Below are 27354 nucleotides of genomic sequence, written 5' to 3'. Positions count from 1 at the left end.
AGAAGAGCAACACCAAAGAGTGTATCTTTTGGTCCAGCACAAGGATTATTCCTTCGGTGGTTTTCCAGTGTCGTACGGTTGCAAATGATTACACTTGGGTTTATTTTGTGAACCACCACCCCACCCCCCACCCCCCAACCAACATCAAATTAACGAGGCACAGTATGGCAGCAGGGGTGACAAAATATTTTCAGCTGCTGGATGTTTATAGAAATTGATCATGATAAAGAAAGAAAGTGACTTTCACGATGTGATTCTACTTCGGCACATGAAAGAAAGAAATATAAAAACATTCACGTATAAATCGACCTCCCCCCACAACCCCACCCCCCCCCAACTAACCCTTCCCCCACACCAACCTCCCATACGTATGCAACCTTGCAGAATTACCATGATCTATGCACAGCAATTAAATACAATAAAGACACAGAGGAAAGATTTTTGGAACACAAGTGAAGAAAAGCATTCTATAACCCCATGTGTCACACCTGTGCGCCATTCAAGAGGTTTAACAGGACAATAGCTTTTGATTACATGTAATACTGTTGTCCAAAAAGGGAATTTTGGTTTTTATTTCCTTCTAAAGAGCAAATCAACCAACAAAACTATTTCGAAATCCAAGGATGTCCATGATCGATAATTTTTGCCAATCAACTTGGTGATCATCTATGTACGTCATACAAAGGAAGGAGAGTAAAAAGAAGATTGGAAAAGCAAATGGGTGGGAAAATAAAGAAAAGGGAGGAAGAAAGGAGGAAAGTGAAGGGAATTGTGTGAGTGAGAGTGAGAGAGAGATTGGTTGGGGGGGTGTGAGAGAAAGAGGAGAGACAGAGGAGGGAATGGACTGCATGAACCATAAAGGGGGGGGGGGAGGAACAAGGGGGTAATGAAGGTGTATGTAATATGAAGATAGGTATTTGCCAAACACAAGTTCACACTGGTGTTATACTGGCGAAACTACATGACAACCTCTTCCACTATGAGGTAGCAGCAAGGTCGTAGCCAGAGGTCCAAAAGCGACGAGGCGAAAAGAGGTGAACTTGGTTGATGTGACGGTGCGCGTAGCGATAGGGATGGGGGGGGTGCTGATAGTGTGATTTTAGTTTTGTGACAGTATATATCTGGTAGGCCAAATCTGTTAAAGGATGTCCATGATCGATAATTTTTGCCAATCAACTTGGTGATCATCTATGTACGTCATACAAAGGAAGGAGAGTAAAAAGAAGATTGGAAAAGCAAATGGGTGGGAAAATAAAGAAAAGGGAGGAAGAAAGAAGGAAAGTGAAGGGAATTGTGTGAGTGTGAGTGAGAGAGAGATTGGTTGGGGGGGGTGAGAGAAAGAGGAGAGACAGAGGAGGGAATGGACTGCATGAACCATAAAGGGGGGGGGGGACAAGGGGGTAATTAAGGTGTATGTAATATGAAGATAGGTATTTGCCAAACACAAGTTCACACTGGTGTTATACTGGCGAAACTACAAGACAACCTCTTCCACTATGAGGTAGCAGCAAGGGCGTAGCCAGAGGTCCAAAAGCGACGAGGCGAAAAGAGGTGAACTTGGTTGATGTGACGGTGCGCGTAGCGATAGGGATGGGGGGGGGGGTGCTGATAGTGTGATTTTAGTTTTGTGACAGTATATATCTGGTAGGCCAAATCTGTTAAAGGATGTTCATGATCGATATCCTGCAAACACAATAAGAAAGTAATCATAGGGATAATTTTATTTTCCTGTGTAATATTAGGGGGGGAAGGGAGGTATTGTCCTATTTAGGTATTGTGATAGGAGTGGAGATAAGAGTATTCAGAGCACTGCCGGGTTGCTTTGATAGTTTACTCCTCAAGGAACTCAGATGGCCAGATCACATTTCAGGAAATGAGCGACGAGGCAACTGCCTCGTCTTCCTCAGCCTGGCTACGCCACAGAGCAGTGAAAGATTTGATTTGAAATTTTTTTTTGTTTTGTTTGCATTCATCACTTTCCTTTGGCTCCATATTACTGCATTGTTCCTGTCAACCGGGCGAGACGTCTCCGAATCGGCACAGCGATTTGTGCGTAACATCTTGGATTGACAGAACTTCATGCAACATTTGCTTCAGATTATTTTTCCATGTGTGAGGGAAATGCCAAACTTATTTTACTTGCGATGTGAAAGGAAAAACACAGAATATGAAGCCAATTTGCAGCATCAGACATGGCTTGAGCAATGACATTGTCACTTCATTGTGGACATCAACTTGATTGTGGTGGAGGTAAGGGCAAACAAATGGTGGACCCCAAAATAAAAGTAGATCCCGATGAACAAGACAATGCACATGTACACAGGCACACAAGCACAGAATATTGTACAGTAAAATAAATCCAAGTGAAAGAAGGCACATATTTATTCACCATCTCCAATACTAGCACCTTGCTAGTAAGGTTGAGGACCTGAGCCATGACCATATTGCTGAGGTTGGGTGTCTGTAAAAAAACAAAAAAAAAACACACACAACCATGATGAGGAACAGGCAATGCAAAACACATGGAGTGGGGGGCAATGCTGTAGTTGTACGACTCACTTGAAAGCTGTTTCTGCAGCTGACGCACAAGTGCGGCGGTTTGTTGTTGCTGTTGGGTCTGCTGCATCCCAGACCGCGAGAACTGTAGGCCAACACAAGCACAACACGTCAAACATAGCATGACTGAGAATAGGAAGGATTGCCACATGTGAGCCGAGAAGATACTCAAGAATACAGATTTGGGTCATGTGGCCTCTTAACTGAATGTTGGGTTCAATTTCCCCCCCCCCCCCCCCAAAAGAGGATTAAAAAAAAAAAAACTTATTACAAGTTGATAAGAGCAAGTTTACCACTGTGAGAATTGAATTGTAGAGCTGAGATTTTGACAGGAAGTCCAAACGAGCCCTTTTGCTTCAAATGAGGCTTGAAACATCGACTGGAACCGTATTGTCAGCAACTTTTAGTTGATAAAATCCATTGCTCTACTTGTCCACCAACGGAGACCAACACAAGCATTTACAGAGACAAGTATTCTGTTTCAGGAAAAACAGACTGCTTGATCTTCCCCTCAGAACATCCGACACAAAATACCGTTGCTATTTGAGTCATAAGGCTTTAAATTACCTGCCCACCATGAAAGGACAATTGAAGGTCCATCTTCTGAGTACAAGAACATCCACACACATAGAAGTGAAACCCATCAATCAAAAACAAAATTTATTCGATGAATAACACAGACAAAAACCAAGTCGAATATAAATAAGAGTATTCAGTTCACTAAAAAGACAATCCAACGTATTGAGGACAAGAAGACTCGTATTCAAATTCACACTTGAATTGTAAAAAGATTGGCGTGCGAACTAACAACAGAATACGTTTGCTGAAAGAATTTTTAAAATCATCAATCATCCTCCAAATCCACCCCTTCACAAATTCTTGCATTGCCTTCACTCTTCAACCTTCAACTTCCACAATTTGAGACATTCACTTTGTTTAATATGGGATCAAGCATTTATATATTATTTCTACACCTTGAAGCTTTCCGTGCTCAAGACTCAAGGAAAAGTAGAAATACGGTGACAATCGATCAGCAGATAAAATGGAATAAAGGGAAAACAATGCGACGACAAACAGATGCATCACAGCACAAGGATAGGAACTGCAGAAGAAGGGTGGGAACAATGTCTGATGATGAGGTGCAGTGAAGCTCTGTAGTGGAAATGAAAAACCTGGAGGTGCTGCATGGTAAGCAGTAAACCTGAATCCTACACAGAACTCAGTCGAGTAAACTCAGAACTCGCCCCACATGCTCCTCGCCAATTAGGCGGCTTTGGCCTCATTCCCCGCGGTGACCTGGCACAGCGATGGGCCAGATGAGTCCTTGGTCATCAAGTGAGAAAAACATAGGCTTGACTGGTCTATGGCTCCCGATGAGATGCCGATTTGGCCTGCTTGTCCAACCCATATCTCACAGTGACAGGTGTAGGGTGGCGAATCATAGCCGAGTAAGACTCGGCTGATGGATTCCCATACTCGGAATATATTACACGACTGATCTGAGCACCCTACGGTGGTTTGGTACCTCGCTTTGCTGGCATGCCAGACGATCTTAGAGACTGAATGACGACATGCCGGAGCAAGGACTCCATCCTGATAGTTGCCAGTGCTTAACAGTTTCTGCACCAAGCACCAGGAACCGCCGCAGGGTGGGTCCCGAGGGCCCCGAGGAAGCTCATTTTAAGCGGTGCTACTTGGAGTGTGGGTTAGACCACAATGTGTTGGTGCTCCGTCTCTTGGGGCGACTCCAGACACTCGGGGCACAGGATTTTGTTTGGGCCAGGGCTGAAATCGGTGCCAGTGTTTTGAGAGAGAGGGGGAGGTTCCCTCTCTCAAATCACTGACACCTATCACCAATCTGCCTGAGATAGGTGCAAGTTCAACTGCCTGAGATGGGTGCTAACACAGACCTTGGTGATTTGGAAAACTAATCAATCATTTCTGGTACATCTATAATACATGAGAAGTCGAAAATGTAAATTTAAAATGTTTCGTATTAACAATAAAAAAAATATTTGGGTCGACATGTCCGTGCACGAGTTAAGTTGTGCATACACAGCAAGTGGCTCACATTGAGCCAGGAGGGCCTGGCAATATCATGAAATGACCAAAAGTAGTCAGAAAGCATTCCAGAGAAAGAGCAGTAATTACTCGATAAATGCAGTTATATTTACCTACTCAATCACAAACCCTCCTTACCATGGCTTGCTGGGGCTGCATAGCCTGTATGCTCATTGGAGGCTGCTGTCCTGCCTGTTGCTGTTGTTGTGGTTGTTGCTGCTGTGGATGCTGCTGTGGATGCTGCTGCTGATGCTGCTGCGAATGCTGTTGCTGCTGTGGATGCTGAGAATGCTGCTGCTGCTGCTGATGTTGATGCTGTTGTTGCTGCTGCTGCTGCTGCTGCTGCTGTTGCTGCTGCTGCTGCTGCTGCTGCTGCTGTTGCTGCTGCTGCTGCTGTTGTTGCTGCTGCGAATGCTGTTGCTGCTGTGAATGCTGTTGCTGCTGTGAATGCTGTTGCTGATGCTGTTGTTGCTGTTGTTGCTGCTGCTGTTGTTGCATCTGCTGTTGACGAGGGATATATTAATTGGAGAATGAGTACTTGCAGCAAAGCTCTCAAATCCTGAGATTTAATCGGAGCGAGTTATCAACGTACAAACAGTCCATATGCATTAAATCATCTTTATTGGCGTGGAAATTATAACACAGCACCCCACATCGTACCATTATCAACAATGAAAACATTCTTGTTTATTTTTTTTTTCCCCCACTTATTTGCACGTCCAAGTGCACAGACATCCCAAGCAAGCTTTTGCCCTTAAGCTCTGCAGGTGTTTTCTGTACACCTCGAGTGAAGAGTAATCACCGGCACCTTGGCCAAACTCCAATTTCCGACCACCTACAATCAAACAGAGCCTGGCCAACCTCTTCGTGAAATTCTTGGGACACAAACATTCTCTGACCAACTCCATGGGAAAGTGGGAATAATTTGGGGATGTTAAAGTAGTAGTAATACTCATAGTACAAGTAGCAGTGGTAGCATTAAAAATTGCACTTAAAACAAGACAAAACACAATTCCAAAGTCATAAGAGTTGAAAGAAAAGTACTCAGGGACTCGATATCAAATTTAAAAAGCCGATTTTACATCATACACATCATCGTCATGCTAAAACTCCCGAAAGCAACTCAAATCCAACAAAATAATGACAAGTTCACTCCTGGGAAACCATACCATGAGGCGCTGCTGGTGAAGCCTCTGCCTCATCTCGGAGGTCAGCTGACCAGGGCCTATGCCAGAATGCATCGCACCGGGCGGCACATGCTCCATGCTGCCCATCATGGTGACTGGCTGCATCGGCTGATGGGAAAGCCTGCATGAGCAGGAATGAATAAGGGTTGTGAGTCAACGGATGAGAAATCATTGGAATGAAGATTAATGGAAACGAGGAGAAAGGTGGAGAAAGGACTTGGTGAAGAGAGGAAAGACAAAGGTGGAGTTCCAGCCTTCAGTTGAAGTCAAACAAAAGTTGAAAAGAACCAAACAATCAACAACAACAACAAAAATACTTTATATTTCACTCCACAACAATTCTAATTTCAATTGAATTTTCTTCGGATACTGGTTCCACATTCACCCCCCTCCGACCTGACTTTCTCCAAACAGAATCTACATCGACAGTGAACTCATAAATGTCAGTGTGTGTCCGTCCATCAGTCAGTATGTTCGTCCGTCTCCTCCATAACTCCAAAACCATGAAACTTTGCAACCCCAAACTTTGCATGCAAATGAAGGGAACTCCAAGGTGGTGCATGGATGAAAAATGGGTGTTTGGGTGAATTAAAACACCCCTTTTGAAGATAACCAGCAGAGTACCCGGCCTACCGGCGATCTTGTTCCAAGCATGCAACACGTTCTTCTGACACATACCTTTATTTGGGTGGTGTGTAGGCAACTGAGAGCTTGGTATACGCAAAAAAAAAACCCACGGGTTACATGAATGAAGAAAAAACATACCCACTGCTTACAATTCAAAACACCTCAGTGCACTGGAAAACATGTTATGGAGAAAATACGTTTTATGGAGATTGAGGGGTATAGGGATGTTCAGACTTTTCGGTAGCTTGAGCATTTATGGGTGATTGTGTACATGTGTACGGAGTGCTGTAGGTGGGGGTCTCATCAAGGGGTGTTGTGTGGTTGATATTGTGGTTTTTTTTTTTTTTTACCCAAGCCCATGCCCCCTCCCCTGGGAAAAAATAAATTCATAAAAATACAAAAACTACAAAAAAAACAATGAGAAAGACAAAACAACATTTTGCATTTTCTTATTTTGATCTGGTGTTGATGTGTCACAGGCATGATGGGCTCAATGGCCTCTGCCTTTGTCTAATTTCCTTGTGTTTAAACATAAATGTTACATACATATATATATATATATATATATATGATCTTTATCGACATTTGTCAAAGTTGGGAATTTGGAATTAGGAAAAGCATCCATCCCCACCCCACCACCTCAAAACTTAATGTCCCACTCTTTCTATATTATTCCTCACCCCACCCCCAAAATACTTCCCCCTCATTTGACCACCTAAAACCTTCCCCTGCACCTCACACAATCAAACCTTCCCCCGAATCCCACCCCCACCCCTCCAAAGGACTCACCTTGTCACCACAAAGCCTCCCCCCCACCCCCCACACCATACCATCCCAACTCCTACTACCACCTCAAATTGTGTGGAACTCAAACATCCAAGGTCTCTGCTCTAATGTAACAAATCTCTCAATCCATCCCGCTGCCAATAAACCAGACATCATCTGTTTAACAGAATTCTTCCTCCCACAGGACACCCCCGACTCCTTAGCATCTTTCCCGATTACCATCTCTTCCAATTTAATCGGCGTGAACCACACCCTGGTGATTTCTCACTGCCATTATCCTGACGTTGCACCTCCCAACCCCCAGGAGTACCTCTGGCTGTGACTTCCCTCCGCTCCCACCTCTTGTTCATCTGTGTGTTGTACCATCCTCCCAACAGTGACTCCTCCATCTACATCTCTCCATCAGACATGGACAAACGATTAACCACTCATCCGAACTCTGCCTTCCTCATATGTGGCGATTTAAATTGTCACCATGCAACTTGGCTGGTTGTTGGTATCTCTCTCACTGGCCACGGCACTTCAGCAAAGGACTTCTGTGACTGCATGGCCTGATTCAATCTGTAAACTTACCAACCCGCATTTCTCCAAATGGCAAATCCTCCCTTCTGGACTTGGTGATGACTAACTTTTCCACAAATGTCTCCTGCTCTTCCTCTGCTCCAATTAGTTCATCTGATCATATGCTTGTGAAAGTCACCATCTCTGGCTATTCTCAGAGAGCTGCCTGAATGCTGGTGAGTCTGGCATTTCACTTAAGGTGATTGGTTGGGAATGCAATCAGCTATCTCTCTTCAAGACTGGTCTCCAATATCGACTGCCCCTGATATAAACAGCCTGGGAATTCTTCGACAGCATCCTGCTATCTTTCATGCGCAGATTAATTCCATCTCATCAACAATTACTCCACCCTTCTTGCCTTCCATATGGTACACTGAATCCTATGGTGAGGCAGTTGCTCTGAAACAACGTGCCTTCTCTTCCTGGAAGGAAAATCTGACTGAAGGCAATTTCAGTGCATTCCAAAAAGTCTACAACAAGTGTGTGTCCACTCTTAGGAGATCCAGAAAAGAACATCTGTCCAACTTCAAGAACGAACTTCTAAACTTGGCTCACTCCTTTAAAACCTGGTGGCACATTGATAAATGTATCTGGGGTATGCTGCCATTCCATCCCTACCCTCTCTTCAAATGGCACCACAGCAGACTCTGCTCAAAAGAAGGCTAAATGCCTCAATTCTGTGTTTTCTTCCAGATCTTGTGTCACCAACCCCTCACTCTCGGAACCCACTCTTCCCTGTCGCACCCAACTGCTCCTGGATTTTGTGTCTTTTGCACCAAAGAAGGTGAAGGTTCTTTCAACCCTCGACTCCAACTCTGCTATTGGACCGGACAGCATCACTTCACATGTCCAAAAAAACCTGCTCTGCTGAGCATCCTCTCTTCCCTTTTCACTGCATCATTTGTGCTCAGTCATCTTCCATCTGCTTGAAAACCCACCAACATCAATGCAGAAAGGTGCAAAAATCTGATCCCCTCAACTGCAGACCTGTCAGCTTACTTTCAATCATCAGCAATGCCATGGAATCCATCATCGCAGTTAATATGAAAAGCTTCCTTTTCTTCAAAAGCCTCATCTCAGATCACCAATTTGGTTTCAGGCCAGGTCACTCCACCTTGGACATGCTGCTTCTACTCACCAAACAATGGATGTAGGCCCTCAATATCAGTCATGAGATCACAGCTGTCTCTTGAGACACATCTCTTGCTTTTGATGGTCTGACATCCTGCCTTACTCTCCAAACTCTCTGCTTATAGCATCAAAGGCCAACTCCACATGGCTAACTGAGATCCTCAACTCTCGTAGCCAACTTGTGTCACTCAACAGAATCCTTTCCTCTCCTCTCCTCTCCTTGTCAAGGCTGGAGTGCCCCAAGGCAGTGTTCTGTGCCACAAGTCCTATTCCTTCCTGATCTTCATCAATGATCTCTCTGACTCCAGAAAAATTTTCTTCATCAACTTGCTAACGACTCCAACCCTCTGCTGTTACACCCTTCATCCTTCAGACAGGCAGGCTGCACCCTTTTCCCTCTCATCAGATGATGAAAAAAAAAATCACAAGCTGGTCAAACACTTGGAATATGTCTGTCAAATCTGACAAATCTCATACTCTATCTCTCCAAAAGGACTGGCTGGCAAACCCTCCTACATACTTTCTTACCAATCCACTGGAGGAAGTTCAGTCATCAAACTCCTGCGTCTCCTATCAGCCATGATCTTTCTTGGGTAAACCACATTTAAAAGCTGGCCTCAAAAGTCAGCTGCCGAATTGGCATCCTCTGTCGTACAAAGACCTTCCTTGGCATACATCAACTTCTATTCACCGACGCCTTCATCCACAGCTTGATGGAGTACTCCTCTCTCACCTGGGCTAGCTCCCCTACCTCACATCTTGCTAATCTTGACACCATGGAAACCAAGGACTTTAAGATTATTGGAATCTCCCGTGCTGAAGCTAAGCATCACTTCGCAGACAGGTTGGTGGTCTCTCTGTCTTCTACCGCCTCCTTTCTGGTCTTGCACTCCCTGCTCTTTCTGTACTTTGTCCCCTCCCCCAATGTTTCTGCAGGGCTCACACGGTTCCACCATCAAGCCTCTTCTGGTGAAGCGACCTAAATACAGAATCACTGCTCACCTCCACTCATTTGTTCCTCTTTTTTTCCCTGTCTGAAGATGATGTGGAAGTTGGTTCCACAACCCCAATTTTGCCTCCACGTTTTCTAAACAGCTGTTCACCACCATTTAAGATCGTCGCCAATCAAAAATTATATTTTCTCCCATCGTTAGCACCCTCACAAATCCCCCCTCCCAATTTTTCCCTCCTTGGAGTTTCTTTCTGTGTCCATATTGTCCTCCCCATGCATGCATGCATGTTTTGCGTTCCATTTTTGTCCGGTACGTCCCGATCCATTCAGTGTAATAGCTCTTCCACAAGCCTCAACTATGGATACAAGCTTGTTTTTTGTTAATGATGAATTCATTAGGTTAATAAAACTGGATGAAAATGTCGATACTGCGGCAAAACCTGAACTTTCTCAGCTGATGAGGGGAGGTGCTAATATCGGTACAAAAATGATGTGAAAGTCGATGTCTGACGAAAGAAACTCAAATGGATCTTGATACCAATTGTATTCACACCCTTTTGAACTGCTGAACTACTTCCATAAGAGTATTGCTGCACCAAACATTTGCTGGACATGGGGAAGAGGTGAGTGAGGAGTGCTGATGTACTCTGAAAAACATTCACCTGGTGAACGTTTCTTTCGAGTCACTCCGGGAAGCTGGAAAACTGCCTCAAGATGAAACCAATCACAGTCTTGAGAAAGGAGTCAAAGTGCCATATACTTATGAGGAGAACAGGAGGGATCGGTCGAAGGGGAAGGAATTGGAAAAGGGAGAGAAGAGGTAGAGAATTCATAAAAAGGAGGAAAATGAAACAGATGGGGGAAAGGGAGGGGACACAAATGTTGGTGTGGGATGGGGGGGTGAGAGATTCCATCATTATTACCTGTCACTGATGGTGGACGAAGGTGAGGTTTTCACACTTATTTGTCTGTGAGCATTATATCTCAAAAAGTTATGGACGGATTCAGATGAAAATTGGTGGACAGTTTGGGTGCATGATCCAAACCCAGATGCAATCATTTTTTTAAGTGATTCTTAACCGTTAAGAGATGGGGCCAAAAACGATAGATAGCACGATATCTCAAAGGTTGTGGACGGATTATGACAAAACTTGGTGGGGGAGTTAGGTCAGTGACAAGAACAAGCCCATTAGATTTTGGATGCAGATCTGACTATCAGTGGGATACAAAACATAAACTGTTCAGCTTGGCAGAGTTCTTGTTCTCATTGCATTTGTAACATTTACACAACTCCTTGTATGAAAGGAGCTGGGATGAATGAAGAGAGGGCTGTGAAATGATATGCATTCTCTACTAAAAAGAAGAGAATGTGAAATTGTGGCCAAAGAGTGGCGAGTCATATCATGGACGAAGGCAAAGGCACAACAGAAGATTTTGTAACACAAGCAGACTCCACCATCAACATTCACCTCTGCGTGCCTGTCACCGCTCGGGCGTACGCCGGAGCCTGCTGATGCACGTAACCGCTCGGTTGTTGCACACCGTGCATTTGCCTTGCAGGGTCGACGAGGGGCGCTCCGACTGCAGGGCCGGGTTGGTACGGCTGTGCAGAGTAGCCTGGAGAGACCAGGCCGCTAGGCGCCACATGTGGGGCAGATATCGGAAGTTGAGCACCACTGGTATTGGCCGAGAAGCCCGCATACTGCTGTGAAATGCCCTGAGGTTACAAAACAGCAGGGAATAGATTGGAAAGGGAAGAAAAAGTCTGTTGAGAAAGTGAAAAAGGTAAGAGGGAATTGTGAGGGACTGGGAATGTGGGTAAAATGAAAAACAACGGAGCAAAAAACAGGTAATGTGTGCAAGGAATAACAGATATTTTGCCAAAGTTTTACAAACATTATTATCTGGAGGTTTTAACAGAATATATACAAACAGTTGTGACAAAAGTGGAGAAGGAATGCAGATGTTTGAGAATGAAACAGGAAAACATGAACGACTGAACTTCGCTTGAATTCATAAATATTCTGCCCTTTTAGGATTTACTATGACACATCTATGATGGCAGGCCTCGAGCCACAGGGACACCATTCAGCTCTTGCACAAAATGAGAGGCAAACATAGCACAAAAATCAGGCTTCTTCATCCACCCATGCTATTAGATCACATGGGCCAAAAAGATGCTCATGGTGTCAGGGTTGGGGGGAGATTGGGAAATCATATTTTTGAACAGAGGTTTGGTATTTGCGACTGAGTGTTTACCTGGGTAGGCTGCTGCATCGAGTTGTACTGCACTAGTGTGGTGCCTTGTCTGCTGGCCTGTGAGTACAAAGCACCCTGACCCTGGGAAAAATAAAGCAAAGGTGGTAAGACTGACAAAAGGTTTGGGGTTTGCTGATATACAAGTGTTTATTGGAAAACTCGAGAGTTCATAAAACACCTTACCCCACGGAATCTTGAGAAAAAGGACATGGGAAGGGTCTTTTAAACTCTTGATTTGTGTTTCCAAGTACAATCTATTTTTCCGAGAAGCCGAGATTTTGTCTGAGATCTCAATATTCCTCAATACTGAGAGAGCTAGAAGCAAATTTGATTGATCGAGACGGCATAAAATGGCATAATATTTTGGTCGTGCTACTAAATGGAAAGATTTTGAAAGGGCCAACAAGGTGATTTGTATTCTACAATGGTCAAGGATATAATTCAATTTAAATTAAAGATTTTAAAGGCAAAAGAAAAAAAAAACTTTTTTTCAGAAGTTTACCGCTGTTGATGCACCATCATTACACCACCCTATTGAACACGTTGAATTACTTATTTGTTCCTGTTGTTTGTGTTCTTTATGATATCCTGAAAAACAGTAAGGTTCCTGTTTGGGATGATTTTGAATTTTATTTGACTGCTTGACAGGCAGACTAAACAATTACCTTACTCCTCTACATGTACGCAATCGGAATGAGATTCCGTACAATTTGCAAAATTCAAAGCCAAAGTACAACAAAATTTCAAGCTGTAGGTTCGTGTTCCGATTCATGTTCTACAGTATTCAAATATAACAATGAAATGAAATAAAGTTGCTCCTCGATCATAGACCAATGTCTGCAGACAGAGAGGCATTCAAAGTGAACCAATTGTTTAACCAGCTTTAAATTTCACATGTTCTGTTCACAGTGTGAGGGTAATGGAGCAATGTAGATTGAACAGAGAAGAGTAGAGGCATGGGGAAAGCGAGAGAAAAGTTTGTACATGGTCATTTAGAAAGCGTGGAAGTAAGAAAGATGAAGCGGAGGGGGGGGGGGCGAAAAAGTGTGTGTGTGTGGGGGGGGGGTGAGAGAACGCGCAAGAAAACAACAAACCGGAGGAAATCCTCGCATGACTTGCTGGCGCATAATCCTTTGCTGTTGCTGCTGCTGTAACAACTTCAACTGCAGGACATGTTGTTGTTGTTGTTGTTGTTGTTGTTGTGGCTGCTGCTGCGGAACCGGAGGGTTGGACAGCTGGGCCTGCGCGTGTGACGGCAGCCCGGGAGCAGGCGTTGGACCCTGTGGCATCGTGCCACGGCGAAGCAGCATGTCACTCAGAAGTTGCTTGGTATTTGCCGTGTACTGGCGGGATGGGTCAAGGCGTGGAGCTCCAACTGCAGGAGCAGGTCACGGGTCAAGATCTCCAAAAGAGAAGCAGTGGGTGGACACGTACCATTTCAGCTTGATAGATACTTTAATAACTTACAAAGTGCGAATCACAAAAGGAGTTTTATGAGTCCCTATTAAAAAACATTTGTTGTAAAAAAAAAACATTTGTAGTAAAAAAAAAAAATGATAAAATGTTTGTCATAGTGCAGAGCAACAGAACACAAGGAAAATTCCTGTGAAACACACCAGGTGCCAATGGCTGACTCTGTGTGTAGTAGTTTGGCTGCAGTGGTTGTGACATATTGGGATAACCCATGTAGGATCCAGGCTGGGGATGGTGCATCAACTGTGTGGGAGCCATCGATCCGTATGGCACACGACCATACGTGGTGTGCACGTACTCCTGCTGGGGAAGGGGCAGTGGGGGTGGGACCCGCCCCTGCACAAACTCACCGTATTATTGGGGAAAACAGCACCACATGTAATCTCCACTAGGTCATTTCTAACTATATATGTTGCAAAGTCCCTTCTTATAAATGAAACAATAACAAAATAAATAAATAAACCAATGTCACCCACAGGGTGACCCATATCTTGCCAAAAGGTGACCACATGTGACTTCTTTAATGTCACACTGAGGTGAACAGAGCTGCTATTCACCAGGAGCGACTCCTTGAGGAATATCTGCCTACGAGAGTTTCCGATGAGAATCGTTCTAGAGTAACCGTGGAAAATATGCGTTTGCCTCATAACGTCACCAAATGACGTCATAATGTCTCAAGCTTGACATATCTAGAAAGCACTCATCGATGTGTTCAATTTGAGGTACTGCACGATATGGTTCCTAAAACTTGAAAATTTGACCTTGGGGTCAAATATGTTTGACCTTAGGCGCTAACCATGAAGGTCAAGGCCAATCGCCACCAAAAATTAATCAGCTGAGTGCTAGACCATGAACTATATTCCCATGAAGTTTGAATACAATCCGATCAAAATTACTCAAAAAATAAGGGTTTCGTCGACTCCCCTGATTTGTGACAAAGTGACCTTGACCTTTGACCTTGACCTTCAAAATTTTATGCGCTGAAAGGGACCTCTATAGGCCTCTGATATGCGAAGTTACAAAAATTTCCAATGATAACTGTGCTCTGCAGAATTTTTTATGCGTGATTACAGACAAACAAAAAAATAAAAATAAAAATAAAAATAAAAAAACGTACAAGCTGACTAACATATCTTGCAAAAACTTCGTTTTGGCAAGATAATAAGTATACAAAATAAGTTTTAAAAAAAAAGACATAAAATGTCAGTCCACATTGTTTTAGTGATTATGCTGCATGGAGTGAAAGGGCTAGCCTGTATTTATGTACAAGGAATATGGCTGCCAGTCTATACCATCTTTGATTGCATCACGAAAAAAATTTTTGGCCACATGTATACTGTCATGTGTTGTCTTTGTGCCAAGTACAAATACAATTGGTCTATACATGTCTGAGAAATGGTTGGGGACACATTTAAGTAACAAAATGGCCACCAGTCAGCCATCTTGGATCTGATCTCGAAACAAAAAGACGTGCATATGTAAGCCATCATTCATTATCTGTGAGCCAAGTACGAATAAAATCAGTAAATGCATGTCTGAGAAATGGCTGAGGAGATGTTCGACACTGGGTTTTTTTAACAACTAAAATGGCCACCAGTCGGCCATCAACGCGCAGGCATGATGGGCTGAATGGCCTCCACCTGTGTTGGATTTCCTTGTTATCTTGGATCTGATGTCCAAAGAAAATGGCATACATATGCATACCATCATGTGTTGTCTTTGTCAGGGCCGGATTTACTTGCTTGTGGGCCCGAGGCCAAACCTTATCAGTGCCCCCCCCCCAATTTTTTTTTATATATATACGTCGTAATATTGTAATGTAAAAAAAAAAAAAAAGAATTACAACATAATGTAACACATCAATAATTTTGGATCAAATTAGTTCCATATCAGGTAAATCAAAGTAAATCAAGTTCCATATCATGTACATCTTACACATAGGAATAATGGAAAAATACAATGAAACTGAAGCATAATAAATTTTGCAAGCACAACTATGTGAAGTTCAAAATGACATTTTCCTGCCTTTTTCTATGGCAAATTTGTCAATGATACTGTTTGTGTCAAGGGATTGTAGGAGGACAGATTCAATGCATAGTAATGAAAGTGAGTTTAATCTCGTTTGTCCCAAAGTTGATCTCAGGTGATTCTTCACCCTCGATAGAGTAGAGAAAGACCTCTCTCCTTGACAGTTTGTAATGGGGATGGTAAGGAACATTCTTACCAAGATACTAATGTTTGGAAAGACAGTTGTCAAAATACCATCTTTAGACCTCAACAAAGTGGAAATGTTTGTCACTGGCCTGTCAGATTCAGAAGACAAAATGTCTTTAAACTGCAAAAATTCATCTAAAACAGATGCTTCCAGGTCACTGGAATAGGTACTGACAAGGAGTTCCAGTTGAACTTTGAGGTCATCATAGTTCATAAAAAAGGTTGTCAGCTTTGGAAGTGATTGGAGTTGTGCAGCTTTGGTTTCTTTTAACTTTCTCTTTTGTGAGCCACTCATATATTTCTTCAGGGCCGACATAATTGATCTATCTCATGAGAATCCCCAAGATTCCAAGAATAATCTGTAAGCATAAAGTAATAATAAATTAGTTCAAGTATCATAAGAGATACCAATATCACAAAATAAGAACACAAAAACACACGTAATATAACAATGAAGTCCACTAAATACAACACATACTGTATATAATCTACAGATAGATAGATAGATAGATGGTGGGAAACGGGAATTTAAAAATGTACTGTTATATTTTTCGTTACCTCATGTTATTTTATTCATTTTACTATAGGGCCTACTAGCCTACTCCTTGGCCAATCAGAGAACTCACAAGTCCCTGGTGGGTCCCCAGTTACTGGTGGGCCCTAGGCCAATGGCCTATTGGAAAATGCGGCCCTGGTCTTTGTGCCAAGTACGAAAAAAAATCAGTATACATGTCTGAGAAGCACAAAAAAAGCACATGCAGGCAGGCATGGACACGAAAATCGAGACCAAATCCATAAGCCACCATTTTGGACTAAGTCCAATGGGGGCATATAATGCAAATGAAACACAGAGAATACAAACCTCTTTCTGGCTTGGCTTTTTGCGCTTCCTGGGGTTCTTAGTTTTGGTTTTCTCCTCTTCGGCACCTGGTGGTTTACTGGGTTCTGGGCCAGGATCAGCAACCTTTCGGTCTCCATCTGCACCACTGATACCAGGTGGTGCAGTGGGTGGTTCCACCTCCTGTAGACCAAGTGTAATGGGAAATAGGATGGGAACAGCATGAGGATGCTGTGCAAGGAGACCCTTTGATTAAAAACTCTTCAAAGTTTACAGTGCCAACAGGTGAACATAGGCATTAAAAATGGGCCATCTCCATATTATATAATGAGCCTCAAGCTGGAGTCGAGTAATTACCATTGAAATCCTGGCTGAAGACAAAAGCATACATGCAGATAAAAAATATTTCTGCAAAGGTGTCAGTGCGTATCAGTCGGGAGCATTACACATTGGTCTGCTATTATAATGCGGAGTATACAGAAAGAAAAATCTATTCCCGAAAAAAGTTGATGTTCAGAAAAGTTGAGCAAAGACAAGCAAGTGACCTCTGGAGGTAAAGGAAGAGGCTGCAAGTAATATGAAAGTGGCTTTGGACGGATGTGCGTGTGGTAGAGCAAGAGGCGGTGTTGCTCCTCAAAACGCATGTGCTTGCGTTCCATGCGGGCTGCTCCGAACCAAGCCCAGGATAAAGGTGCTGGATTCTTCTGACCTTCAAACATATCCCAGGGGGATACCCTTTGTTTTGTTGACACCTGCAAGCCCTGGGGTAGGAATGAAAATGGTGACCTTAATTACGAAACTGGTTCTCTCAATTTATTAATGGTGCATCATAAAACATGTCTGTAAACACAGTAGGTTTAAGTAAAATATTTAGAATTTCAATAACCGAAAATTACAAGTTCTGATCATTATATATTTGCCTTGTGTGAACTAAAGGACCTTTCTGGATACAATATGTAGGTTCATGGAAGATCAAGGAGACAAAGAGCAAAAATACAGGTACTGATAGTGGGAAAACATATGGATGGAATAAGCAAGAGAGTGAGAGCAGAGGAGGGCATGAGGGGGAGGAAAAAGCAAGTAAGAGGGTTGGGTCAAGGAGGGTCAATGGCTGGAGTAAAGATTGGGGGTTGGGATGAGGGGGTGAGATATTTGGTGCATCACCTGCATGAAGCCCTGGAGGGAAGGGTAGGATTTAAGTCTCAGGAAGACTATTCCACAAACGGGAGGAAAGAGGAACAAAGTAATTGAGGTGTGCAGTCAGTCCGGACTTGAGGAGTTTAATCATGAGAGGTTACTGAAAGAATATCGTGCTTCCTCAAGGATGAGGAGAGGGCCTTGGGGCTGAGACAGCAGAGGGAACAAGAGGCAGTAAAAAATATATTTAAAAAAAAACACAGAGTGGCACTAACTTGTGCTGCTGTCTCATCAAGGGAGATACAATAATGTTGAGTGCTTTAGATTCTACAGAATCCAGGAGAGAGATATGATGTTGGGATGAAGCCCACAGGGGAAAGCAGTACTCGACTGAGCTATGGCTGTAGGACTTGCAGGCTATGAGCTGTAGATTGTTTCAAGGAATTACTTGGAATAAAAGAGGATGCCCAGTCTGTGGTTAGCCTTCGAGACCAGCTTTATCATATGGTCAGCCCAGGAGGGGTTTCTTGCAGATTGTGAGGCCACAAAATTAAAGAGACAACCTCTTTCAGTGGCTGACCAAGTGGGGGTTTATGACGATCCTTTCTGCGTATACAGTGAGACAGAGATTCTCCAGGATTGAAAGACACGGTCCATTTTCAAGACTAGAATCTCAATTCCAGATCAACATAAAGCGACACAGCTATGGTCTGCCTGCCAGTGAGAATGAGTACTGTACGGCAATGTGGAATCATTTGAAAAGAGGAAGAGGTTTTCCCGAGCATTCAAAACGTCACACTTAGACAATGTATTGAGCCCAGTCTTATTCCTCATTTACATGCCTTGAGACGACACTCCAGCCTTCAATTGGAGAGATAATTCCATTGATGGCAACAATATTGAATGCACGAGTGGATGAAGTCAGACAGTCGAGTATGAAATTGACCTTGTTTGATACATGCAACATGCTCGGCAAGGAGAGCATCGATTCAAGTATGTTGAATACTCGAGATGTGGCCAAGGAGATGATCCTGACTTCTTGTTGGAGAATTTGGGCCTCTGACCATTGCCGAGAGAAAAACAGCAGCATTTCTATAGTTGGGTCACCTGATGGAATTCAAAGTAAGGCCAAAAAAAAAAAATGTTGCATTGGCGTAACGGGTCACTGAAAAATAGGGTAGGTCGGTCGGGATCTTTTTTTTTTTCTTTCTTTTTTTTTCCTAATAAATCCCTCCCAAAATCTCCCCCGGCTCGAGTACCACCCTTTTTGTCGGCGGGTTCTGTTGTAGTAATCAACAATAGACCTTTTCGATCGGCTTTATTCTCACAAAACCCATACGCATATCTACAACAACATAAATATACATAGGGTAAGAATAACAAAATACAATAACTTGTACACATAATACTGAAGGCAAATACCACATACGCATCACATAATAACGAAGTTAAACTCCATACTCTAATCCCAATTACATTCCTCAGAGTACATTATTCCTAATATAGTATATAACATACCATTACTGTTCCAGCATGACTTTCCATGGAGTACGTGGTATACGTGTCATCACCAGCCATTGACCTTCATATACAGTGCTGCCACATCCGCCCAATTTCCGTTGCCGCCAATTACAGTATGGCACTTTATTATCACAACAGGTTCTGTCCGAAACACTTCCGGGTTTTTGCGATCGCGATCGCAATCAACAAGATACTTGAAAACGATAGCAAAACAACAAAAATAGCAATAAAATAGAGTCGGCAAAATTTTTCGATAGCAAAAAAAACAAAAAAAAACGTAGGGTCGGCGGAATTTTTAGGGTCGGGCGGGTTACGCCAATGCAACATTTTTTTTTTGGCCTAATGGTCAGACATCAGGCTGTTTGAAATGAGGAAATACTTGATGTCAGCAGTGATGATGAATTCCATAACTTTACTTGTAATTGGGAATAAGGTAACTGGCTTCAACTTGAGGGAATCTGTTTTTGCATCCTACGAGTGAATGAGAGTGATGTTCGCTGACTTCCATGCAGATGGGAGGCAGACAGAAGAGGATCATCTGAAGAGACCAGAGCAGCAGCAGAGCAACATTTGAGAACATGGGCATTGATGCCATTTTGGCACACTACTGATGAAGACTCAGGGTTGGATAGCATATTCTCTACCTTAACGGATATGAGACAGAGTCCAGTCAACAGTGGGTATAAGTGAGTAAGGTTGAGATAGGGTGTGATGGGTTGGATACATGACATTTGGAAAAGAAACACCGACCGAGTTGAGACATTCTGCTTTGTCTGAAGCAGAGACCAAGGTTTGGCAGAAATGTGGAAAATACAATCTCAGTGAATTCTCCAGTTTTTATGCCTCCACCGCCAAAGTTGCTGGAGGCATCATTACGTTTTGGGTTGTCCGTCCGTACATACGTACGTACGCAGGTCCGTCTATGCTAATTTTCTGTTTTCTCTGCAACCGCTTATCAGATTGACATGAAATTTTCATCATCGGCGTGACTATTCATGTGGAATGTTTTAATGATAATTATGACATCATGGTTCATGTGGTGTAGCAACCAAGTTGGAAAAAAGGAAAAACTTTGGACATCTGTATCTCCTAAACCGCTCCATGGAAAAAATTTAAACTTGGCACATGTCAAGGTCTCCCCATGGGAAATAAGTGATTTTTTTTTTGGTGATGTCATAGGTGGCTTCATTATGACGTCGCAATTGTATACACTCAATGTCAGCAGAACTGAACAAAAACAGGCATAAAAACATTTTATTATAAACGAAGGTTTACGAACCTGGTGCATATCATATGGACCTCACGATGGACGGATTGCAAAATACGATGAGAAAGTAGAGTGAAGGACATCAAAGCAATAGTCTCCTGGAGCATTGGATATTGGTATTCATTAAAATCTCCAGCCTCGCTGTCTCCACGAGCTCGAAAAGGACTTTCGTCCGTTCCAGCTTTCATAATTCCTCATCAACGGCATGGACAGACGGTACATCAAGCCACTATAAAAAAGCTTGCAGGTTTCGAGAAACATTGAACTTATTCCGTTTTTGAAATAGTCTTCAGAAAATGAAGCGTACTTCATGTTGAAGAAGCTGGGGTACCCAGGGTTACTCGGTGCTGTTCGAATCCTGTTGGCATTTTTAAGAAATCAAATTTTGTGGAGCCCAAAACACTTCCCGACAACCACCAAGGGATGGGGTCAGCGACCATTTTAATATTATCTTTCACAAGGCTTCAAAGGCTTTGGCACTGCAGAGCGATTTAAAAATATATATCTATATATAATTTTTTAATCCAACTTTTTTTTTCTTCCAAATTTTCAAAACATTTTTGCTTCAAACACTCCCTGGGCACACGCTGTTGAACCTCTGAAAGGTTGATGAAAATCCATTTGGCCATCTCTGAGAAAAATAGCGACACAGACAGACAACTCCTATCTCTTTGCTCTATATCGATATCTGACTGCTCTATGTCTCTTTGCTGATGACCATCGGTCATCCCTCAAACCAACATGCAGCAGCTTCTTCACTCACTGCAGATCTGGATAAAATTACAAACTGGTCCAACACGTGGAACATGTCTTTCAATCCAGACAAATCTCACACTCTCACTATCTCTCCGAAAGGACCATTTAGAAACCCCCCCCCCATCCACTTTCTCAACAATCCTCTGGAAGAAGTCCTTTCTTTCAAGCTTCTGGGTCTCACTATCTGCCATGACCTTTACTGGGAAAGCCACATTTCAAACCTCGCCTCCAAAGCCAGTCGCCGAAAGTCCTCCGTCGTGAATCTTCCTCCGTCGTGCAAAGTCCTTCCTCGGCCCACCTGAGCTCCTGAGCACTTACAAAGCTTTCGTCCGCAGCCTGATGGAGTATTGCTCTCCCCTCTGGGCTGGTGCTCCTGCCCACCACCTTTCTCGGCTTCACGCTGTGGAAACCAAGGCATTTCGGATCATCGGCATCTCCCGCAATGAGTCTGAGTCTTTGGGCCTCTCACTCTCTTACCGCAGGCTGGTCGGTGGTCTTTCTGTCTTCTCCTGTCTCCTCTCCAACCTCGCCCCCCCCCCCACCCTGCTCTCTCTGCGCCCCACCAAATTTCCGCAGGGCGCTCAAGGTCCGCCAACAACCCCCTTCTGGTAAAACTACCAAAATCACGAATCACTGCTCACCTTCACTCTTTCATTCCTCTTTTTTCCCGCCTTTGGAATAAACTCTCACTCTATTCAATCCCATTCTTCCCTCCAGGCCTTCAAAACAGCTGTTCACCACCACCTCTCATCATCCCCCATCCAAATCCTCGATCTTTTCTACCCCAGATAATCCACCCAAGCCCACCTCCTTCAAATTCCCTGCTTTCCTTCCTGAAAGTCCCTGAAATGTCCATCTTATATTCCCCATGTTCCCCACCCCATCCCTCTCCCTTCCACAGATCTCCTAATGTCTATGTTCCCCACTGTTTTGTCCTTCCCACTGCCGCCCCTCTTGTCTCATGCCCGCTAAAACGCTGGCACACGTTGAATACGTTATGGATAAGTTTTGTATACGTTAAGAGCACGCTGAAAAACACTGCCATACGTTGTAGTACGCTGGCTTTCATCGTTGTACTTTGCGGTGGTTGTCCTCAAATTTTAGCATGCTTGAAATTTACGACGTATGCCAGCGTATGACTCACACGTTCCACTACGCTGGCCATAAGTTGTAGGCACATTATGCGATCATTGACACACGTTACTTGTAAGTTACTCATAAGTCGAAACACATCGAGGTAATGATTAGCGTACCCGAAACTTATTTATAACCTATGAGTAATGTGTTGCAGGCATGTTACACGATCGTTGACACGTCGAGGTACGTTACGAGATCGTTGACACGTCGAGGCACGTTACGAGATCGTTGACACACGTCGAGGCACGTTACTTGTAAATTACTCATAAGTCGAAATACGTTGAGGTATTGCTGAGCGTACCAAAACTTATTTCTAACCTAAGAGTAATGTGCTTTGAACCGATGTGTAACGTACCTCCAACGCATATTGACGTATGTAGACGTATTTGGTTGACGTCTTCCAGACGACCACAGAACTTACTGAACGTGTTTCTAATTTACAGCTACTGTATAATGGCGTATTGGCAGCGTTTAAAAAAAAAAACAAAAAAAACAAAACAATAACTTCCGATATTTCGGCACGTCCGATTGCCTCTTCAGTTTGCTCATGTCTTATTCTTAGTTCCTCTGTGAATATATTGTTTGAGGATATTGTCACATCGACGTCGAAACTTAAAAGCAAATGTCCGAATATATTTTTAAATTCGTGATAGACTAAAAAACAAACAAAGAAACAAAAAAAACAACAACTTCAGATATTTCGTTACGTGCCTTCACGGAGCCAAGGAGAAAAAAAGAAAATGTGCCTTGACGGAGAAAATAAGTTTCGGGTATGCTAAACATTACCTCGACGTGTTTCGACTTATGAGTAACTTACAAGGAACTTGTGTCGACGTGTGTGAACGATCGCATATCGTGCCAACAACTTATTCCCAGCGTAGCGGAACGTGTGAGCCATACGGCGAGCACGTCGTAAAATTTTCAGCATGCTTGAAATTTCACGACGTACTAAACGCACCACGAAATATGACAGCGTACTTCATCGTTTTTCAGCGTGCTCTTAACGTATACACAACTTACCCGTACCGTATTCGACGTGTGCCAGCGTTTTAGACACATTTTACATAGGTCGGCATATGCTGGCAAAAATAGTCAAGGTGTGACTGCATGGTTGACACTTCCAATTCTAAGGCGGTTATGATATAAATCGGCGTGTGGCAGGTTTTTAACAGGCTATGCCACGAGTTCGTCGGCGATACGTGCAGCGCGCTATGCCTAAGTTAAACTATCGTTGGGCATAGGTTGCGAACGCCGACAACAGGCAAAGAATTCATTGGTATAAGTTATCTATAAGACAACGAAACGTTCTGTGCCCGTTACTAATATGTTATGCATACGACCAACTCGTTATGAATACGACCAAACCTTAAAAAAAAAAATCAAAATTTCAGTGTACGCCAACGTTTTACATACATTTTTATACGTTGCCATTGCTGGCTAAATCGTCAAGGTGTGACAGCGCCTTTAGAGGAGGGGCATGGGCTTGGTTAAAAACACACATCAACCACACAACACCTCTTGACAAGACCTCCACCAACAACACTCCGCACACATGCACACAATCACTCATCAATGTTCAAACTACCTAAAAGTCCTGCCAACATCCCAATACCCCTCTATCTCCATAACTTCCAGGTACCTATCTAATTCTAATTTAAACTTATCGACTTTTTCTGCTGACACAACCTTTCCAGGGACACAATTCCATGCATTAACTACTCTCTGAGTAAAAGTCCCCTGCCTTGCTCCCATCTTAACTCTCCTCTCCTTTACTCTCAGACTACGGGCCCTGGTTCTATCACTATTTACTCTGTTGAATAATTCACCTGCACTTCTTAAAATCTCTACCTTTCATTATCTTCAACATCTCCATCATATCTCCTCGTAACCGCCTCCTTTCTAGTGTAAAGTTCCTTTCTAGTTCTAGTGCGCCTCCACTACTGCCTCCTTTCTTTCTAGTGCCTTGTCTCCTTCAGCCGCCCCTCATACCTGAGTCTAGCTAGGCCCAGAATCAATCGAGTAGCCCTGCGCTGAACCCTCTCAATGGCAGCCATGTCCTTCCGAAGTTGCGGTGACCAAAACTGCACACAATATTCTAGATGTGGCCCTCACTAAATTCCTGTACAATGTTAACACCACCTCTTGATGTATAATTGATCCCCCTCCGAATACAACCGAAAACCCTATTTGCTTTCCCTATAGCTACCCGGCACTGTGCTGCCTGCTTACCTCCCATATCTATTCCCACCCCCAGATCCTTCTCCTGTGTGACATGCTCCAAAATTACCCCTTGCATCCTGTAATCTCTATTTTCATTCTTCTTTCCCATCCCCAACACCTTATACTTGCTCAGGTTAAATTACATCTGCTAATCTTTTGCCCAATCTCTGCAAGTATCAATACTTTCCTGAATCTGATCACCAACCCCTCTGCGATCCACCTTACCTCCAACCTTTGTGTCATCTGAAAATTTGGAAAGCTGACTTTTCACCCCATTATCCAAATCATTAATGTAAATAATGAATAGTAATGGTCCAAGTACTGATCCCTGAGGTACCCTGCTACTTACATCCTCCCAGCAAGACATCCTCCCACTCACAGCAACTCTTTGCTTCCAACCACTAAGCCAGTTTGCAATCCAATAAGCTACCTGACCAGCCACTCTACAAGCCTTCATCTTAGCGAGCAACCTCCAATGTGGTACCTTATCAAATGCCTTCTTAAAGTCTGGATATACCATGTTCAGTCTGTGCACTACCTTTCCCTCATCCGCCCAATCAGACACTGCTTCACAGAACTCAAAAAGATTTGATTGACTGGAACTAACTTTGGTAAACCCATGCTGACTTCCTTTAATTAGTTTGTATTTATTTAAATGGTTCCTCATCTGGTCCTTAATTAATGTCTCAAACACCTTCCCCCACAACTGAAGTCAAACTAACAGGTCTATCGTTTCCCAATTCTTCTCTGGATCTCTTCTTAAATAATGGTGTTACATTTGCTACTCTCCAATGCTCCAGTACCCATCTTGACTCCAGTGAACTATTGAAAATATCCGTTAACATCTCGCTTACCTGCTCAGCCACCTCCATCAATACTCTTGGGTGCATACTATCTGGACCCAGAGCCTTATCTACTCTTAGATTACGGAGCTGTTCCTTTACTTCCTCCACTCCAACCTGGATCTTCTGTAAAAGCCCTTCCTCACCTCCTTGGTAGATACTCTCAGCTATTGGCAAGTCTCCTGACTGTTCTTGTGTAAAAGTTGAAGCAAATTACCTGTTTCATAAGCCTGCTATCTCACATCACGAACCACTCTCCTGGTGCTATTCCTCAATGGGCCCACACTGATCCTAACCTGTTGTTTTCCCCTAATGTAATTAAAGAATGCCTTGCTCTTATGTTTAATATTCTTAGCCATGTCCTTCTCATACTCTCTTTTGGCTTGACGAGTTATTTTCTTTACTTGCCTTTGTTGACTCCGATAGTGATAGAAATCTAACTCGAGTCCTGTTATTATTAATTTTAAACCAAATAAATGCCTTCTGCTTCTTCTTAATAGCGTTCCTTATTTCACTACATAACCACCCTGGTCTCTTTCTGCTTCCAGTTTTACACCTCATTGGAATGTACTTACTCTGCACTCTACACATTTGCTCCTTAAAGGTTTCCCATTTCTCTGATGCCGATTGTCCTGTTGTTCCAGTCTCCCAATCTACATCACCCAACTCTCTCCTCATACCCTCAAGGTTTGCCTTCCTGAAATCTAATAGCCATTACCCTACTATCCTGAACTCTAACCCTTAACAGCCTTTGCACACACAAAGTTATGGTCACTTGCTCCCCTACCTCCACCTCCTCCACCATATTGGTATTGTTACTTAAAAGGAGGTCTAACACTGCACTCCCCCTCATGGGCTTATCTACAAATTGGGTTAAAAAGCAATCTTGGACTAAAACTAGGAAATCCTCATCTGCTCTGCCATTTCCCTGTTCCTGGACCCATTCTATCCTTGGCAAGTTGAAATTCCCCAAAATCAATACTCTTCCCTTACCCACATGCCCTTTTGAATTCTTCATGTTCTCCTCCTTCCTCCTCGTCTTCCTTCATACCCAGAGCCTTATAAAAGCATCCTTCCAGTATGTTACTGCTTTTACAATCTCTAATCTCTAGCCACAAAGAATCCTCAACATTTATTCTTTCCTTAATGTCACCCCTTTCTCTTGATGCAAAGCTGTCCTTTACCCAGATTGCTACTCCTCCTCCTATCACACCGATACACCTTGTAGCCTTCCAATCCTGTCCACCAGTTGCGCTCCTCCTTTACCCATGTCTCACTCACTGCAACTATATTGTACTCCTCGCTATCTACTTTGGCTTCAAGTATTTCCATCTTATTATTTGAACTTCTGGCATTGGTATAGAATATATTTAACTTTTCCCTTCCTAAAATTCCATTTTTTTGCCTGGCCTTAGTCATCACAATTACACCATCCGTTCCTTCCTTAATACCTTCCCCCCACACTCCGCTGACCTAAAAATAATCCTGAATTCCTTCAATTCCCACTGCAAACCTTGCTGCCCCCTTTATATTTAACATACGGCCATCATTCCAGAAACACTCCCTTTGTCCCCTAAATGATTTCCACTGCTTCTTAAATGTAAAACCTTCCTCCCTACATCATTCTTCCAGCCATTGGTTGACGTCTATTGCTCTGGTCATAATTTCCAAATCGTTTCTTAATCTTGGGAGAATCCCAGAAAATATTACCTCACAACCCTTTGCTTTCAGCCGCTTACCCAATATCATGTATCTATTTTTCAAAACCTCTGAGTAAACTTTCCCGATATCATTTGCTCCAAGGTGTACCACAACCAACTTCTTCCTGC

At 43.2% G+C, this 27354-nt stretch overlaps 1 protein-coding gene across 1 annotated transcript in view; it reads right to left on the bottom strand.

Moving 5' to 3' along the window:
• Window positions 1-27354, bottom strand: part of LOC147012863 (mediator of RNA polymerase II transcription subunit 12-like protein) — a 97076-nt gene that overhangs the window by 86 nt on the left and 69636 nt on the right. Inside the window, 10 exon segments of the mRNA XM_085854187.1 lie at window positions 1-2461; window positions 2560-2641; window positions 4756-5118; window positions 5787-5925; window positions 11331-11578; window positions 12121-12201; window positions 13215-13522; window positions 13737-13929; window positions 16670-16828; window positions 17191-17406. The exon segment at window positions 1-2461 is cut by the window's left edge and continues 86 nt beyond it. Of these exon segments, the coding sequence (XP_085710313.1) occupies window positions 2412-2461; window positions 2560-2641; window positions 4756-5118; window positions 5787-5925; window positions 11331-11578; window positions 12121-12201; window positions 13215-13522; window positions 13737-13929; window positions 16670-16828; window positions 17191-17406 (1839 nt within the window). The 3' untranslated portion in view covers window positions 1-2411.

Source organism: Eptatretus burgeri, chromosome 14 (genome assembly GCF_056783735.1).
Source record: "Eptatretus burgeri isolate ZD-2024b chromosome 14, Ebu_testis_v1, whole genome shotgun sequence".
NCBI lineage: Eukaryota > Metazoa > Chordata > Myxini > Myxiniformes > Myxinidae > Eptatretus > Eptatretus burgeri.
This window is presented reverse-complemented; position numbering and strand designations above follow the sequence as displayed.